Below are 15,080 nucleotides of genomic sequence, written 5' to 3'. Positions count from 1 at the left end.
AAATACTGCCTCTGGGATGTACAGGCCACAATCTCTATTGGCTTGGGGAATCTCCATCTGCAAAATGGGCGCAGCTTAGATCGCAATCTTTTAATAGCAAACATTACTTTGCAAACAAACCACAACAAAACCCCCACCATCCCCCCTTAGCCGCCCAATTCTGAATGACCCGTGTTTTCAAAATGTGAGGGCTGGAGGGACGGATCTGGAACTTAAAGAAGCGTTATTATTAACCAGGGAAATTAAATAAGAGAGAGGGCAGACAAGGTGAGGTAAGGATGGGAGAAGGGAGAGGCAAGGAAACCTCAGATCTGCTCCGAATAGCTGCGACTCCAGGAGCAGCCAGGTGATGAACCGCACGCACTCACAGCTCCGCGGGTCTTTGCTGGGACCCCCTAAAATGACCTCAAGACAGCTAGTGGGACGCGGAGAAAGAAGGCGCAGGAGAAAACGCACCACCGAGGACTCTTAAGGCTAGAGAAGAACCTACAGGAGCTCGAGGGGCGGGCCTCTGGCTTGGGGGCGGGATCAAGGGCGGGACCTCGCCGAGTTCCACGGCTGCGCGCGCCACGTCTCCCTTAGCGAGTGTGTTGGGGAGAGGCAGAGGGAGGGAAAAACCGAGTGGGGCGGGAACTATTTCTTCTCGCGATATCTGGCGACGGCAGCGGCGGTGGCGGCGGCGTGTCCGTGAGAGTAGCGTGGGGGCGGGGAAGAGAGGCGGCGGCGGCGGCGTCCGAGCTACGCCACACAGGGCCGGGGTGTTGGGTGCTGGAGATCAGAGCGGGGTCGTGGCGGCGGCGGTGAGGACAGAGCGGCGGAGGGGGGGGGTGCCATGGCGGGACAGCAGTTCCAGTACGATGACAGCGGGAACACCTTCTTCTATTTCCTCACCTCATTCGTGGGGCTCATCGTGATCCCGGCCACATACTACCTCTGGCCCCGCGACCAGAACGCCGGTGAGTCCTGCCGGCAGCTGCCCGCGGACCCGCGCAGGCCCCGCCGGCCCCTGTGGGCCGCGCCGCCCCCGTCCGCTCCAGCCTAGCCCAGCCCCCAGCGTCCGGGTGATACAGCGCGCCCAGCCGAGCCTCGAGTCCAGGCGTTCGCTTCTGGCGGGGCCCGGGCTCGGCGGTGTTTCCCTGGTTCCTCTCCGGGCTCCTCTCCACCCTTGTTTCATTGTCCTTTTCAGGAGTTTCGCTTCGCACCCTCTCCCCCATTGTTCTGGACGCTCCTTGCAGCCTCCTCCTGCTTCTTTGTCTTCTCTGCCTCTGATTTTATTGGTTATTTTTCTATATGGAGGGAGCAGGATGGGTTGGGGAGGATGGGAATTGGGAGGTGAGAGAAGAGTTGGCAAAGGAGGAAGCCGAACGTGCAGGCGCAACTCCGAGCCCCCAAGCCACGGCCCTCTACCCTCACACCCCCGTTTCTCTGCTGCAGCTGTCGTTACTGATGTTTTGGGCACTGTCTGAGCTGGATGGCATGTTTAGGACTCCTAACTGAGCTCACCGACCGCCCCTCCCCCCGTGCCTTCCCCTGTTGCTTTTTCATTTGTTCACTCACGCTGTGGGGTTGGAAGCAATGCTGTTATTCCCCTTAGCAAAAATAGGCTGTTCTCTATTTCCTTCTCTTTGGAGTTTCCTGTTTATGGAGGAAAAGTGCAAGAATGAAGGATTAAGTGTGTAGGTAGTGCATCTCGTTGGTGGTTGTGAGGTACCTGGTCCATTTGCTTTTAGTTCTAAATCTTTTCTCATTAAACACATGGGATTAGAACATAGAATAATAGAGATTCTTTTCGAGGCATTTTATGTTGCGTTGTACTAGGATATATGGCAAGTGATATTCTTGAAGCTGATGGAACTGCCAGGCCCTTATAGGTTATTTAACTAGTAGTTTTTGAGTAATAACATTTAGGGAAAGCTTTCAATTTCATAGGAGCTATGCTAACTTGATTAAACGTTTTCCTTCAAGTTCAGTGTGATGGAAGTCTAGGTTGTCCACGTTGTATACTGTATTTGGGGGCAGTTGTTAACAGTGAAGCGTTTAATCAGCTCAGAACTTTTTATGCTTTAAGTCTCCATGTTCTGTAAAATTCTTGAATTACATCATGGAATTAAATTGAATTTAGGATAAATAGCAAAGGATTCCATCTTTTTGTACTTTTGATGGTAAGTTTAAATATCCATTGGGTGCAAAATCTGCCCAAAGTTACCGGTTTTCTTACTTTGTGGATAGTTTATGAAAGTTGGATTTTGGACTGTTGTGCCTTAGTTTCCTGTGTATTTAAATTATCTGGGTTCTTTGGACAGTGGTTGTATATGAATGATGAAGTCTTATACTGTAATGGTTTCCCTTATCTACCAAACCTAGGCCAATCTAATTTTATTTTGAGTGAAAAGTGAACTTCTGAGTACAGTGGTTTATTTTCACTTACTATCCCTATGTGTGCAACTGGTTGTGTGGAAGACAGAAGGGTATTGGGAGAGAGGTAGGTTTGGATAGAATGTGTTTCGAGAAGCTGCTGATTTCAGAAATTATTCATTTTAATCTACACTGGACTTTTGAAATTTGAAAGTCCTATTTTCATGGTCGGTTTTATATTATAAAATTTGCCTGATAACTTACAGGCAAGTTATACTTGAGCTGCTTCAGCATATAGTTAGTTGGTCTTTGGAAAGGTGGTAGGGAATTAATAGTGACTATATAAGTTATGGATTTCAAATGTCACTTTATTTAATCCTGTTGAAAACACAATGAAGTAGGTACTGTTATTATCATCTCTATCCTTATGTGAAGAAACTGCAGTTTAGAAAGCTTAAGTAACTTTCTCCTTTGTGGCAGAACCTGGTCTGCTTAGCTTCAAAGTCTTCTGTTGTCTCCAAATTGCTAGAGAGAAAGGTGTTGATTTGTCCTTTCTTTACATCTGGCTCTCTGCCTCAAGCTTGCCTTAGTCAGTAAATGTGTACATGTTAATAACGTATTTGTTTGGTCTTGCTCAAAATTGCACTGTGAAAATTAAGGTGGATGCTTAAAATGCTGTTCTCATCATCATGAAAATTGGTGGACATCACTTGGGCTATTTTTTATTTTTGTGTTTCTACCGTAATTTGAGTTGTTTCTTTAGAACTACAGTGGTATTAAAGGGATGTTTTTATTATAGGGACTTTTTTCCTGAAGTTCAGTTTGCAGTGTCTTGGGTATCAAAGAGAAATCTTGGAATTATAGGTTCAAAGCTCTGAAAGTTTTTCATCAGATGTTTGCAGCAAAATAATTTGGTGACTTGTATCAACAGGTGGCTACTTACAATCTTTATTCTTCTCACTTAGAAAATAGTATTAATATAGTATATTAATTTGGAATACTAATTTGTTTGATGATGGGTGCTGTTGTAGATCCTCAAGGGCTTGTAAAGATAGAGACACTGTACTGTGTTTCTAAAAGCTGAAAAATTCTGAAATATGTATTTCCTCAAGGGTTTTGAAAAAAGGATATGGACCTGTAGTAGTACTTTTGATTAACACAACAGGATATTTTAATATTTGATTTTGAAGCTTACTGTATTTCATTTTCCTGTGAAACTGCAAGTAGCCAGATGTAAAAATGTAGGCATATGAGTTTGAATTTCAGAGTTCTTATGGCATTCTTGACTTTTCAGGGATACTCTCTGCAGGAAAGCATGAAAATGTTTTCTTTGTCAGCATTTCTACATTAAAGTTCAGGTTAATTTTCGTTTTGTTTTTCAAGATGATGATACATGTGGGTCTTTTAGTTTCAAGGTTTATGCTTGTTTCAGTGTTGCTCTTCTTGAATTATTGGGCTCTTGGGTCCATTGGAAATTATGGCACCATTTCACAGATGGTAAAATCTACGGTTTGAGAGATAGAAGTAGCTTGGTCATTGGCATATTTGATATGTTAATTGAAGTTCCTCTGTTATCCAGAACACTAATGGAATCCTTTAGCCTTGATTGTTGTCTAATCTATTGGGCTAAGTGCACTCACAGTTAATACCCCTTTTAGTAGTTGGGGGGTCCTATTTATTTTACTCTCCTGGTTGTTTGCAAATGTGTGAGTAAGTTGACTGAATACTTTTTCAGACCATTATGGACAAAAGCTCTGCATGAAGTAATAACAGAGGGTTTATATTTCCTTAGAACAGTGGTTTTCTTTTTTTTTTTTTTTAATTTTTTTTTTTCAACGTTTTTTATTTATTTTTGGGACAGAGAGAGACAGAGCATGAACGGGGAGGGGCAGAGAGAGAGGGAGACACAGAATCAGAAACAGGCTCCAGGCTCCGAGCCATCAGCCCAGAGCTTGACGCGGGGCTCGAACTCACAGACCGCGAGATCGTGACCTGGCTGAAGTCGGACGCTTAACAGACTGCGCCACCCAGGCGCCCCTAGAACAGTGGTTTTCAACCCTGGCTACACATTAGAATCACTTGGGGAGCTTTAAAAAAAAAACAAAACAAAAAACTTATACCCATCCCCAGATATCTGATGTAATTGGTCTGGAGTGGGTGCTGTGTATTGGTTATTTTTAAAGGTCCCTATGTGATGTAAATGGTAGCTAGCAAAGAGAACTTCCTTAGTACTTGTCTTTTGCTGGAGTTGTCATTTTGGGAGATGGTGTATTTCTTTTGATATGTGCTCTTTGCTAAAAAACAACCACTAATGTTTTAGCCTTTTTGTTTTACATAGCTAAGAAGCACTTCCTGTAGAACAGTGTTGTAAAGTTCTTGTAGTTGAAAGCCGAATATATTTGTTAAAACAGTGTTGAGGCACCTGGGTGGCTCAGTTGGTTCAGTCTCCGACTTCAGCTCAGGTCATGATCTCACAGCTTTTGAGTTGGAACCCCACGTCAGGCTCTGTGCTGACAGCTCGGAGCCTGGAGCCTGCTTCAGATTCTGTGTCTCCCTCTCTCTCTGCCCCTCTCCTGCTCACGCTGTCTCTCTATCAAAAAATAAACAAACAAATGGGGCGCCTGGGTGGCGCAGTCGGTTAAGCGTCCGACTTCAGCCAGGTCACGATCTCGCGGTCCGTGAGTTCGAGCCCCGCGTCAGGCTCTGGGCTGATGGCTCGGAGCCTGGAGCCTGTTTCCAATTCTGTGTCTCCCTCTCTCTCTGCCCCTCCCCCGTTCATGCTCTGTCTCTCTCTGTCCCAAAAATAAATAAAAAAACGTTGAAAAAAAAATTAAAAAAAAAAAAAATAAACAAACATTAAAATAAATAAAACAATGTTAATAATACAGGTTTACAGTGGTATTTAACAAGAAAAAATAACTGCTTGTAAATATTAGAATTTCAAATAATCAAGAACATGCTTTTATCTGTTCCATAGATGAAGGCTTATTGATCCTTTGAATTGAGATAAAATATATCATTATCTTTTCCAGGTTATTGTTTCTTTAATTTCTTGACCTTATTTTTTTTAAACTTTTTTGACCTTACTCCTTGATCTTACTGTTTCAAAACTGTCTGGTTTTGAAACCTGGATCTGCTGCTTTACTAACAGTGTGATCTTGGGCAAGTTATTTAACTTCTATATATTTTAGTTCACTCATCTGTGAAATAGAGACAGTAGTTATTTATTTTACAGAATTAATTCAGGAGTAAACAAATAGATATACTGTACTCAGGGTTTTTTTCCCCATGGTTTTGAAAGGATGAGTGAAACTTAAAAAAAAAGTTATGTTTCTTTATTTTTCTTTGCTTTCTCCCCCTCAGACAGCATGCAAGTGATTCAACTCTCTGACTTGGGAATGTGACTAGGAGTCCATTTTTAGTGCTCCGTCGTATAGTAAGAAAACTCTGAATTTGGAATGTTAGAAGTTCTGGTTTTAAGTTCCAGCTTTGTTCCTATTTTGTTATTTCTGAACTCAACCTCATTTTCTAGGCATAATAATAATATGCCCTATAAGAAGTGATTCTCAGAAGCAAAGAAATAAAATGCACATAAACATGCCCACAAAACTAAACACAGTGTAGACATTCCTTCATTTGGTAGGTATTTATAGAGGATTAACTATGTGCTAGATACTGCTTCTAGGTGATGGATCAGATTTTTAAGTACATAGAACTTTTTTCTTACTAGGTTGTATATACCCAGTACAGAAAAGCACACACACAAAGAAAGCAGAACAAAAATTGCTTGTAATCGCATCACCCAGAGGTAATTAAACATTTTGGTGTGTGCACCTCCCCCTTTTCTTCCTCTTCTGGGGATGACTGTAGACATGGTCCTTCCTCTTGTTGCGGAAGGCCCTACACCCCCCTCCAGCCTGAGACAGATAATTGTGATTCTCATCTCAGCTCTGCTGCTGTTCATTTGAATGTTTGCTAGCCCAAGGCAAGTAGTGCTGAATGCACTCATAATAGCACTTTGAGCCAGACTCAGGTATTATCCCAATTGTACTAACAGGAAAACTAAGTCCTAGAGGAGGAAAGTTTATCTAAAGCCGTATAGCTTCTAGCTGGAAGATTGGGTGTTGGATCCAAAACCGTCTTAATGCTAGAGCTTCTCTTGTTAGCTATTACTCTTGTACTGCCTCCTGTAATATAACACACGATAGTAAGTATTGAAATGGTAAGTGGAAAGTGCTGTGAGAGCATAGAGGAAGAAATGAGTAATTCTGTTTCTGGATTTGGGTATTTCATGCAGAGGAGGTTATTTGAGATGGGTCATAAAGGGTCAGTGGGGGAAATGTATGCCTTAGGTAGGAGAAAGTATATGCAAAAGCATGGAGGTGTTTAATAAATGGGAGAGATGTGCTGTGTTCTTAAAAGTAAATCAGCCATCTTAGGACTCTTATACTTTATTTTGTAATTTTTTGGGTAAACAGTGGAAGTTTTTAAATAGTTCATGACATGGTCAGTTTGCCATTTTAGGAAGCTTATACTTTATCCTGTAAGTTATTGGATAAACAGTGGAGTTTTTAGAGTAGGGTAATGCCTTGGTCAGTTTTGCTCTTGTGGAGCATTGTGTGGAGAATGATTTGGCAGAAGAGGATGGGAGGTTGATGGGCGGGGAAGAACTAGATAGAGAAGGAGACCATTTCAGAGGCTGATTAGTCCACTGAAATGTCAGGATGTAGGGGAATGGGTAGATTAGAAAGAGAACTCTAAGATAGCTTGGACTACTTGTAGAATGTAAAAGTACCTTGGAGAGAATTAAAGTGGAGTGCAGATTTTGAATTTTCACTTATTTCTCCCTCCCTCCCTCTCTCTTTTTAAAAAAATTTTATTTATTTATTTTGAGAGAGACAGAGACAGCAATGAGGGGGAGGGACAGAGAGAGGGAGAGAGAGAATTCCAAGCAGGCTCTGCACTGTCAACACAGAGCCTGACGCAGGGCTCAAACCCAGGAACTGTGAGATCATGCATGACCTGAGCCGAAACCAAGAATCAGATGCTTAACTGACTAAACCACCCAGGCACCCCTGTTTCTCCCTCTCTTAAAAGCTGTTTGGTGGGGCACCTGGGTGGTTCAGTTGGTTAAGCCTCCAACTTTGGCTCAGGTCATGATCTTCTGGCTGGTAAGTTCAAGCCCCGTGTCGAGCTCTGTTCTGACAGCTCAGAGTCTGGAGCTTGCTTCGGATTCTCTGTCTCCCTGTCTCTCTGCCCCTCCCTGTCTCATGCTCTTTCTCTTCTTCAAAAATAAACATTAAAAAAAAAAAAAAACCAAACCCTGGTGATTGGCCCAATAATAACCTACTTTTATCAGTTCAGTTTTGGGATTGAGTGCAGGGAAAAGGGTGGGGATGATCATTTTTATTTCAAATGAAATATTTCAATTGAAAATTATCGATTTATCTAGGTTTCTAATTATAGTGGAGTTGATTATTTCAGTCTGTTGAATGGAATTTAGCAGAAAAAACTGGCTCATATAGCTTTGTGTTCACAGGAGTATATTTTATGAGCATTCATATTTAATTTAGAACATACAGTCTTTTTAAGACTTTAGATCTTGAAGGGATGTTAGACATCTGAGAAGTTTGAGTCATTTTATTTTTTTTTTTTAACGTTTTTTTTAATTTTTTTTATTTTTTTTATTTTTGGGACAGAGAGAGACAGAGCATGAACGGGGGAGGGGCAGAGAGAGAGGGAGACACAGAATCGGAAACAGGCTCCAGGCTCCGAGCCATCAGCCCAGAGCCTGACGCGGGGCTCGAACTCACGGACCGCGAGATCGTGACCTGGCTGAAGTTGGACGCTTAACCGACTGCGCCACCTGAGTCATTTTAAAATAAAGTCATTTCCCTCTGATCTATCCTGACAGAAAGGGGAATCAGACATGTACGCTTAAGTCCTACACAGCAGAGGAAACCAGCTGGGACCTTGGCATAATGAATTATAGTGCAGCATTTAGGCTTTGTAGATGTGGTGACAAACATTGGATTAGTAAATGCATTGTTGCAGTTGTTTTTATTTAAAGGTCATACTGCATACTTGCTTCATCTTGGAAGAACCTGAAAAACAGAGATAGTCCTATTTTCATTTTCTCGGATATTTGTTCCCTTAGTCATACTTTTTATTCAGACATAAGGGAAGTCACAACAAATGTATCCATACTGTACTCGGACTTTCTTTTAAAAAAGGTTTTCTGTTACCAGACTTTATCAATAAGAAATGTTACACATTCTTACCATCACATTGTTTCTTTGAAAGGTGTTGGCTCATTCTCTTAAAAAGGCGTTCCTTTTACATTTTGAGATTGTGTTTGTGTCCATATGGATGAAGGGATTTTCATCTGGAAAGTAGGTTTTTTGCTTGTTTGGTTAAATCTAGTAGTTATTGTTTGAGCCTTAGCTGTTTGCCTGTACCAGGAGGGCAGAAGATAGAAGTATGAATGCCATTGTTTTGATAGAGTTTGTAATCTGGGTGGGGTGGAAGGATTAGGTTTAGACGAGTCTGTGAATTATATCCATAGCACAACAAAGTAAATGTAAGAGCAGTGAAAACAAGTGCTTTGGAAGTTAGGTGGATAAAGTATTTGCATTTGGTTGGTTGGTAACGATAGTGGGGATCTAGAGTTCAGGAAAGGCTCTTGAGAGTAGGTCAATTTTGACCAAACTATTAAAGGATGAGAAAGATTTAATGGGTTGAATGGTGGGGGTGGGGCTCCAAAGAAGAAATCACACGAGGGGGGGCTCCTGGCTGGCTCAGTCGGTGGACCCTGTGACTCTTGATCTTGAGGTCATGAGTTTGAGCCCCACACTAGGTGTAGAGATTACTTAAAAATAAAATCTTTAATAATAATTAAAAAACGAAATCATATGAGCAAAAAGTACAGAGGCTGGAAAGCATGGAACATGTTAAAAATACAGATCAGTTGAAGCAGAAATCATTCATTGATTAAGTGTGAGAAAAGATCTGAAAAGTTGATTTGAGTCAAAAGGAGAATCTTGTATGCCTAGCTGAAGAGTTCATATGTTTTTTGGTTGACAGTATGTCATTTTTGGACATTTTAGAACATATTTTTACAGTTGTATGCAAATTAATGTGATAACGTTTCATAGAATGAGAAAGAACAGAGATTAAGAAGCAGAGGGATAATGTGGGCCTGAACAATGGTGGTGGCAATAGGAAGAAAGAGGACATTCTTCAGATACTGCTGAGGTGGAATCTTTTCTTTTTAAATTTTATATTGTATAAGTTTATATCATATTATATAATTATATATACTTTGGTAAAGTATATATAATGTAAAATTTCTAGTTTTAGCTATTTTAAATGAACAATTCAGTAGCATTAATTACATTTACAATGTTGTGCAGCCATCACCACTGTTTACAATATTTTTCATCACCCCAGACAAATTATATACCTATTGACAATAACTCCCCATTCTCTTTTTCCTCCAGCCCCTGAAAAACTCTAATTTACTTTTTGTCTCTATAAATTTGCCTATTCGAGTTATTACATGTAAGTGGACTCCTACAATATTTGTCCTTTTGTGTCTAGCTTATTTCGTTTAGCATAACGTTTTCACATTTATCCATGTTGTAGCATGTATCTGAACTTCATTCTTTTCATGGTTGAATAATATTCCATTGTATGGATATACCACATTTTTATTCATCTGTTGAACGCTTTTTGTTTTATTTTTAATTAGAGCGCAGGCATGAACAGGGGAGAGGGGCAGAGAGAGAGAGAGAAGAAAAAAATTAAGCAGGTTCTGCACTCAGCATGGAGCCTGGTGTGGGGATTGATCCCATGACCCTGGGATTATGCATGACCTGAGCCAGGATTCAGAGTGGGACACTTCAACCAGCTGAGCCACCCAGGTGCCCCTATTGAATTGTGAATAATGCTGTAGTGAGCATTGTCATATAAGTATCTCTTTAAGTCCTTATTTTCAGTTTTTTGGGGGTATGTATTACTAGGAGTGGAATTGCTGGGTCATAGGGTAATACTATGTTTAGCTTCTTGAGGAACTGCCAGACTGCCACAGAGCTGCACCATTTTGCATTTCTACCAGCAATGTAGATGGGTTCTAATTTCTGCATATTCTCTTCGCTTATTTTTCATTCTTTAAAAATTATAGCCATTGTAATAGATGTGAAGTGGTATTTCATTATGGTTTGGATATGCATTTCCCTAGTGGCTAATGATTTTGAGCATCATTTCATTTGTTTGTTGGCCATATGTATATCTTCTTTGGAAAAATGTCCATTCATATCTTTTGTGCAGAGCTCGATGTGTTATCTTTTTTTTTTTTGTTAACTTGTAGGAGTTCTTTATACATTCTGGATATGAATCCCTGCTAGATACATGGTTTGAAAAGATTTTCTTCCATTCTATAGATTGTCTTTTCACTTTCTTGTGTCTTTTGATGCATGAAAGTTTTTAAGTTTGATGAAGTCCAATTTATTTTATCTTTCATTGCTTGTGTTTTTATTGTCTAAGAATCCATTGGCAAATCCACAGTCATGAAATTTTATCCCTGCATTTTCTTATAAGAGGATTATGGTTTTGGTTTTGGTGTTGTGTAAATTTATTTTATTTTATTTTTTTTTTTAAGTTTTGAGAGAGAGAGACAGAGCATGAGCAGGGGAAGGGCAGAGATTGGGAGACCTAGAATCCGAAGCAGCCTCCAGACTCTGAACTGTCAGCACAGAGCCTGACATGGGACTTGAACTCATGAACTGGGAGATCATCACCTGAGCTGAAGTCAGATGCTTAACCAACTGAGCCACCCAGGCACCCCAAGTTGTGTAAATTATTTATATTTGGATATTAACCCCTTGTTGGATATATCATTTACAGATATCTTCTCCCATTCAGTAGGTTGCCTTTCCTTTTTTTGATTACCTTTGCTGTGCAAAAAGCTTTTTATTTTGGTGTAGCCCTAATAGTTTATTTTTGCTTTCATTTTCTTTGTTCTGTATCTATACTTTAGTGATTAATATGCTATTCCTTTGTATCATTTGTGCCTTTAGACAAGTTAACCTTTCTGGGCGTCAATCTTATTTATTTATTTTGACAGAGAGAGGGAGGGAAAAAGAGAGGGAGGGGCAGCGTGAGAGGGAAAGAGACTCTCAAGCAGGTTTGCATCAGTGCAGAGCTCTATGTGGGGCTCAGTCTCACAAACCGTGAGATCATGACCTGAGCTGAAATCAAGAGTTGGACATTTAACCTACTGAGCCACCCAGGCAGCCCTCAGAATTTTTAAAGTATAATACATACATACATGCCCTCAGGGTTATTGGGAGGTCTAAATGAGAAAATTCATGCATTCAACAATTATGTATTAAGCACCTACTATTTGCCAGGCATTGTGTTAGGCAGTGGAATGTGGGGCAAACAATGTAGGCGGGATCCCTATTCTCTTGAAGCTTACATCCTAGTGTGGGGGAGATGAGTGACATACTACATATAAACAATAAAATATCAGATAGTGATATGTACTGTGTAGAGAAGTAGAGGATTCAGAGAGTCTTCCTGAGAACATTCCTTCATGCTGTGACAAAAGGCAGCCAGTTATTCAGAGGTTTGAATTGGGTAGGAAAAGCCTGTTATAGGCTGAATGAACAGTTGTGTGTGTACAAGAGCCTTTAAGGCAAAAAAAAGTTGGGCATATTCCACCAACAGAGAAGAGCAGAGTGGCAAGGGTATGTCAGGTGAGGAGAATAATCTGGGATAATTCAGAGAGGGAGCTGGGGTGCAGAGCATGTCTGTAAGCCAGGGAAAGAAGTTTGGATTTTAAGTTTGGATGGGAAGGTTATTGAAGGTTTTTAAGCAGAGAAGTGACAAGATCTTGACTATTTTATTTCTTAATGAGAGAAGAATAGTTTTTGGCCACTTTATATATCCTTTTATGGGTAATGTCTTTTCTACTTAAAATGTTTATTTAAAAAATTTTAGTTACAGGGGCACCTGGGTGGCTCGGTCGGTTAAGCATCCGACTTCGGCTCAGGTCATGATCTCACAGTCCGTGAGTTCAAGCCCCGCGTCAGGCTCTGTGCTGATAGCTCAGAGCCTGGAGCCTGTTTCAGATTCTGTGTCTCCCTCTCTCTCTGCCCCTCCCCTGTTCATGCTCTGTCTCTCTCTGTCTCAAAAATAAATAAACGTTAAAAAAAAAATTTAAAAAAAAATTTTAGTTACATATTTAAGAAATCACATACTGGGGGCAGCTGGGTGACTCAGTCGGTTAAGTGTCTGACTCTTGATATTGGCTAAGGTCACGATCTCATGGTTCATGAAATAGAGCCCCTAAGCAAGCCCTGCAGCACAGAGCCTGCTTGGAATTTCCTCTCTCTTCCTCTCTCTCTCTGCCCCTCCCCTGATTGTGCTCTCTCCCTCTTCTCTCCCCCCTCAAAATAAATAGATAGACATTAAAAAAATTAAAAAATCACGTCCTAAAAAATATTCTGCAGGTGGTCCCTGATTATAATGGTTCGACTTAGGATTTTCAAATATAAAGTATGGAGTTGATACGCATTCGGTGGAAACTGTGCTTCACATTTTTAATTTTGATCTTTTTCTGGGCTAGTGGCATGGGGTACAGTGCTGTTAATGGTACTGGGCAGCAGCCGTGAACCACAGCTCCCAGTCAGCCATGTGATCATGAGGGTAAACAACTGATGCACTTAAAACCGTTCTGTAGCATACATCCGTTCTGTTTTTAATTTTCAGTACAGTATTTAATAAATTAAACGGGTTTCCTTCTTCGTTACCAGAGTATGCAGGGGGTATAGGTGGCAGATGAACCCAAGTTTCTGAAATCTTCCAATTTAGATAATCTGATGATGGTGAGTAGTGTTTAGTCAATCCTCTTTTGTCTAAAGCTCTTTTGTCTAAAATTGTGTCATATTGGCAACAGTGTGCCTTTATTTTAAAAATAAGTTTTAGTATTTAGAGTTTTAACCTTTTTTGAACATAGGGGATATTTACAAACTTATAAGTGAAAGCATAGCAGATACTTTACTCAAATTTTAGTGATTTATCAATTTATAGTATTTATGTTGTCTTCATACCCAAAAAACATAGCATCAAATTTTAACGTATAAAAGCTTATAGATGTTAAACCTGAGTATGATAAACATACTGATTTTTTTGGCAGTATGTGCTAAAGGATTTATAGGTGAAGCATCTTGATATCTGCAGTTTACTGGAAGATAGTTCAGATAAAAAAGAATGGGGAGGGGGCTGCGTGGCTCAGTCCGTTAAGCATCTTACTCTTGATTTCAGCTGAGGTCTTGAACTCACTGTTCCTGAAATCAAGCCCCCAAACTTGGCTCTCTGCTGACAGCGGGAGTCTGCTTGGGATTCCCTCTCTTCCTCTTTCTCCGCCCCTCCCCCAACTCGTACATGCACATGTTTTCTCTCTCCCCACCCCCAATAAATAATAAACTTAGAAAAAAAAGTGGGAGGGGAAAGAGGGAACTAGAGGTAAAGCCAAGAGTTGCAAAATGTTAACGTTTAGTGAATTTAGATGAAGGATGTTTTCATTGTGATATCTTTCAACTTTTTTGAAGGTTTGAAATTTTTCAAAAAGTTGGGAAAAACATTAGTCACAGGGAATAAAAAAATTAATTTTTAGAGGTATGTGTCAGTATTATAAGAAATGACTTAGGATGAAAATATATTACATTAGGATGAAATTATGTGGGGGAAATAAAATGAAGGGCTGGCTTGTTCATGAAGTTTTGTAAAGGGAAATTTTGTAAATGGTAAATGTATGAAATTGCTGTGGTTTTTAGGTTTAATTGGTGTGTTTAAAAGTGATGGAACTATTTTATTTTAAAATGTCAACTCATATCAGAAATGACATCTTTTGTACCTCTTCAGACTTCTGGTGAAAAATTTGAGATGCCAAATGAGAAACCTACAAGTAGGTACATGAGTTTTAAAAATTCTTTTGCGGTAATGAAGCAAACAGGTTTGAAGATTTAAGATCTGGCTAATGTTCTTTCAGCTCTTTGGGTTCCAGGAATATGGTGCTAAGAGTTCACTCAGTTATACTACACCTTGGCAGATCATACTGGCATGGGCAGATGGATGTGACTATTTTAGCAAAAGGCATTATATAGCTTATGAAGCGCAGCCATATTAACCTTCTCCCAAACCTGTACTATTCCCACGGACATAAAAACTTTATGTTCACCTGCCGAGAGCAGTCATAATATGTTGTTATATAGTTTAAGTCACAGAATTGTTTTATGACTTTGTAATTTCCCTTTTCTGTAAATGTGTATTGATTTCTTTAAAAACTATATCATAAGTAAATGGTATGACTAACATAATTTTTACTAGCTATAACACTAGTAATTTATAAATGAACTTAAAAACAAATTCTAAGTGTCTTTTAAAAAACTACCTGGAAAGACCTCACTTGTGGTAGTTACTTTCACTTGAGATCATTCATACAGAGATTTGGAATGTGTGCTATGAATGTTTAATTGCACTGGAAATCTAAATGCCAGTGTCTTCCTGTGTAAACCATAGCTTGTAGTACTTATTGATTGACTTCTGTATTCTCCTAAAAGGTTAAGATTTAATTTTTGGATTGGAAGAGTGAGGCGTACAAGGTACATATACGTTGTGCAAAACTACGTAACTGAAAATCGTGTGTACTTTTTTTTGGC

At 40.0% G+C, this 15,080-nt stretch overlaps 1 protein-coding gene across 1 annotated transcript in view; it reads left to right on the top strand.

Moving 5' to 3' along the window:
• Window positions 1-689: 689 nt before the first annotated feature.
• The window catches only part of SEC63 (SEC63 homolog, protein translocation regulator), a 79,284-nt gene continuing 64,893 nt past the window's right edge, over window positions 690-15,080 (top strand). Inside the window, exon 1 of the mRNA XM_058734878.1 lies at window positions 690-956. Coding sequence (XP_058590861.1) covers window positions 833-956 — 124 coding nt within the window. The 5' untranslated portion in view covers window positions 690-832. The remainder of the gene's footprint in view (window positions 957-15,080) is intronic.

This window comes from Neofelis nebulosa, chromosome 6 (assembly GCF_028018385.1).
Source record: "Neofelis nebulosa isolate mNeoNeb1 chromosome 6, mNeoNeb1.pri, whole genome shotgun sequence".
NCBI classification, from domain to species: Eukaryota; Metazoa; Chordata; class Mammalia; order Carnivora; family Felidae; genus Neofelis; species Neofelis nebulosa.
The sequence above is the reverse complement of the archived record's forward strand: the minus strand, read 5'-3'. Positions and strand labels throughout refer to the sequence as shown.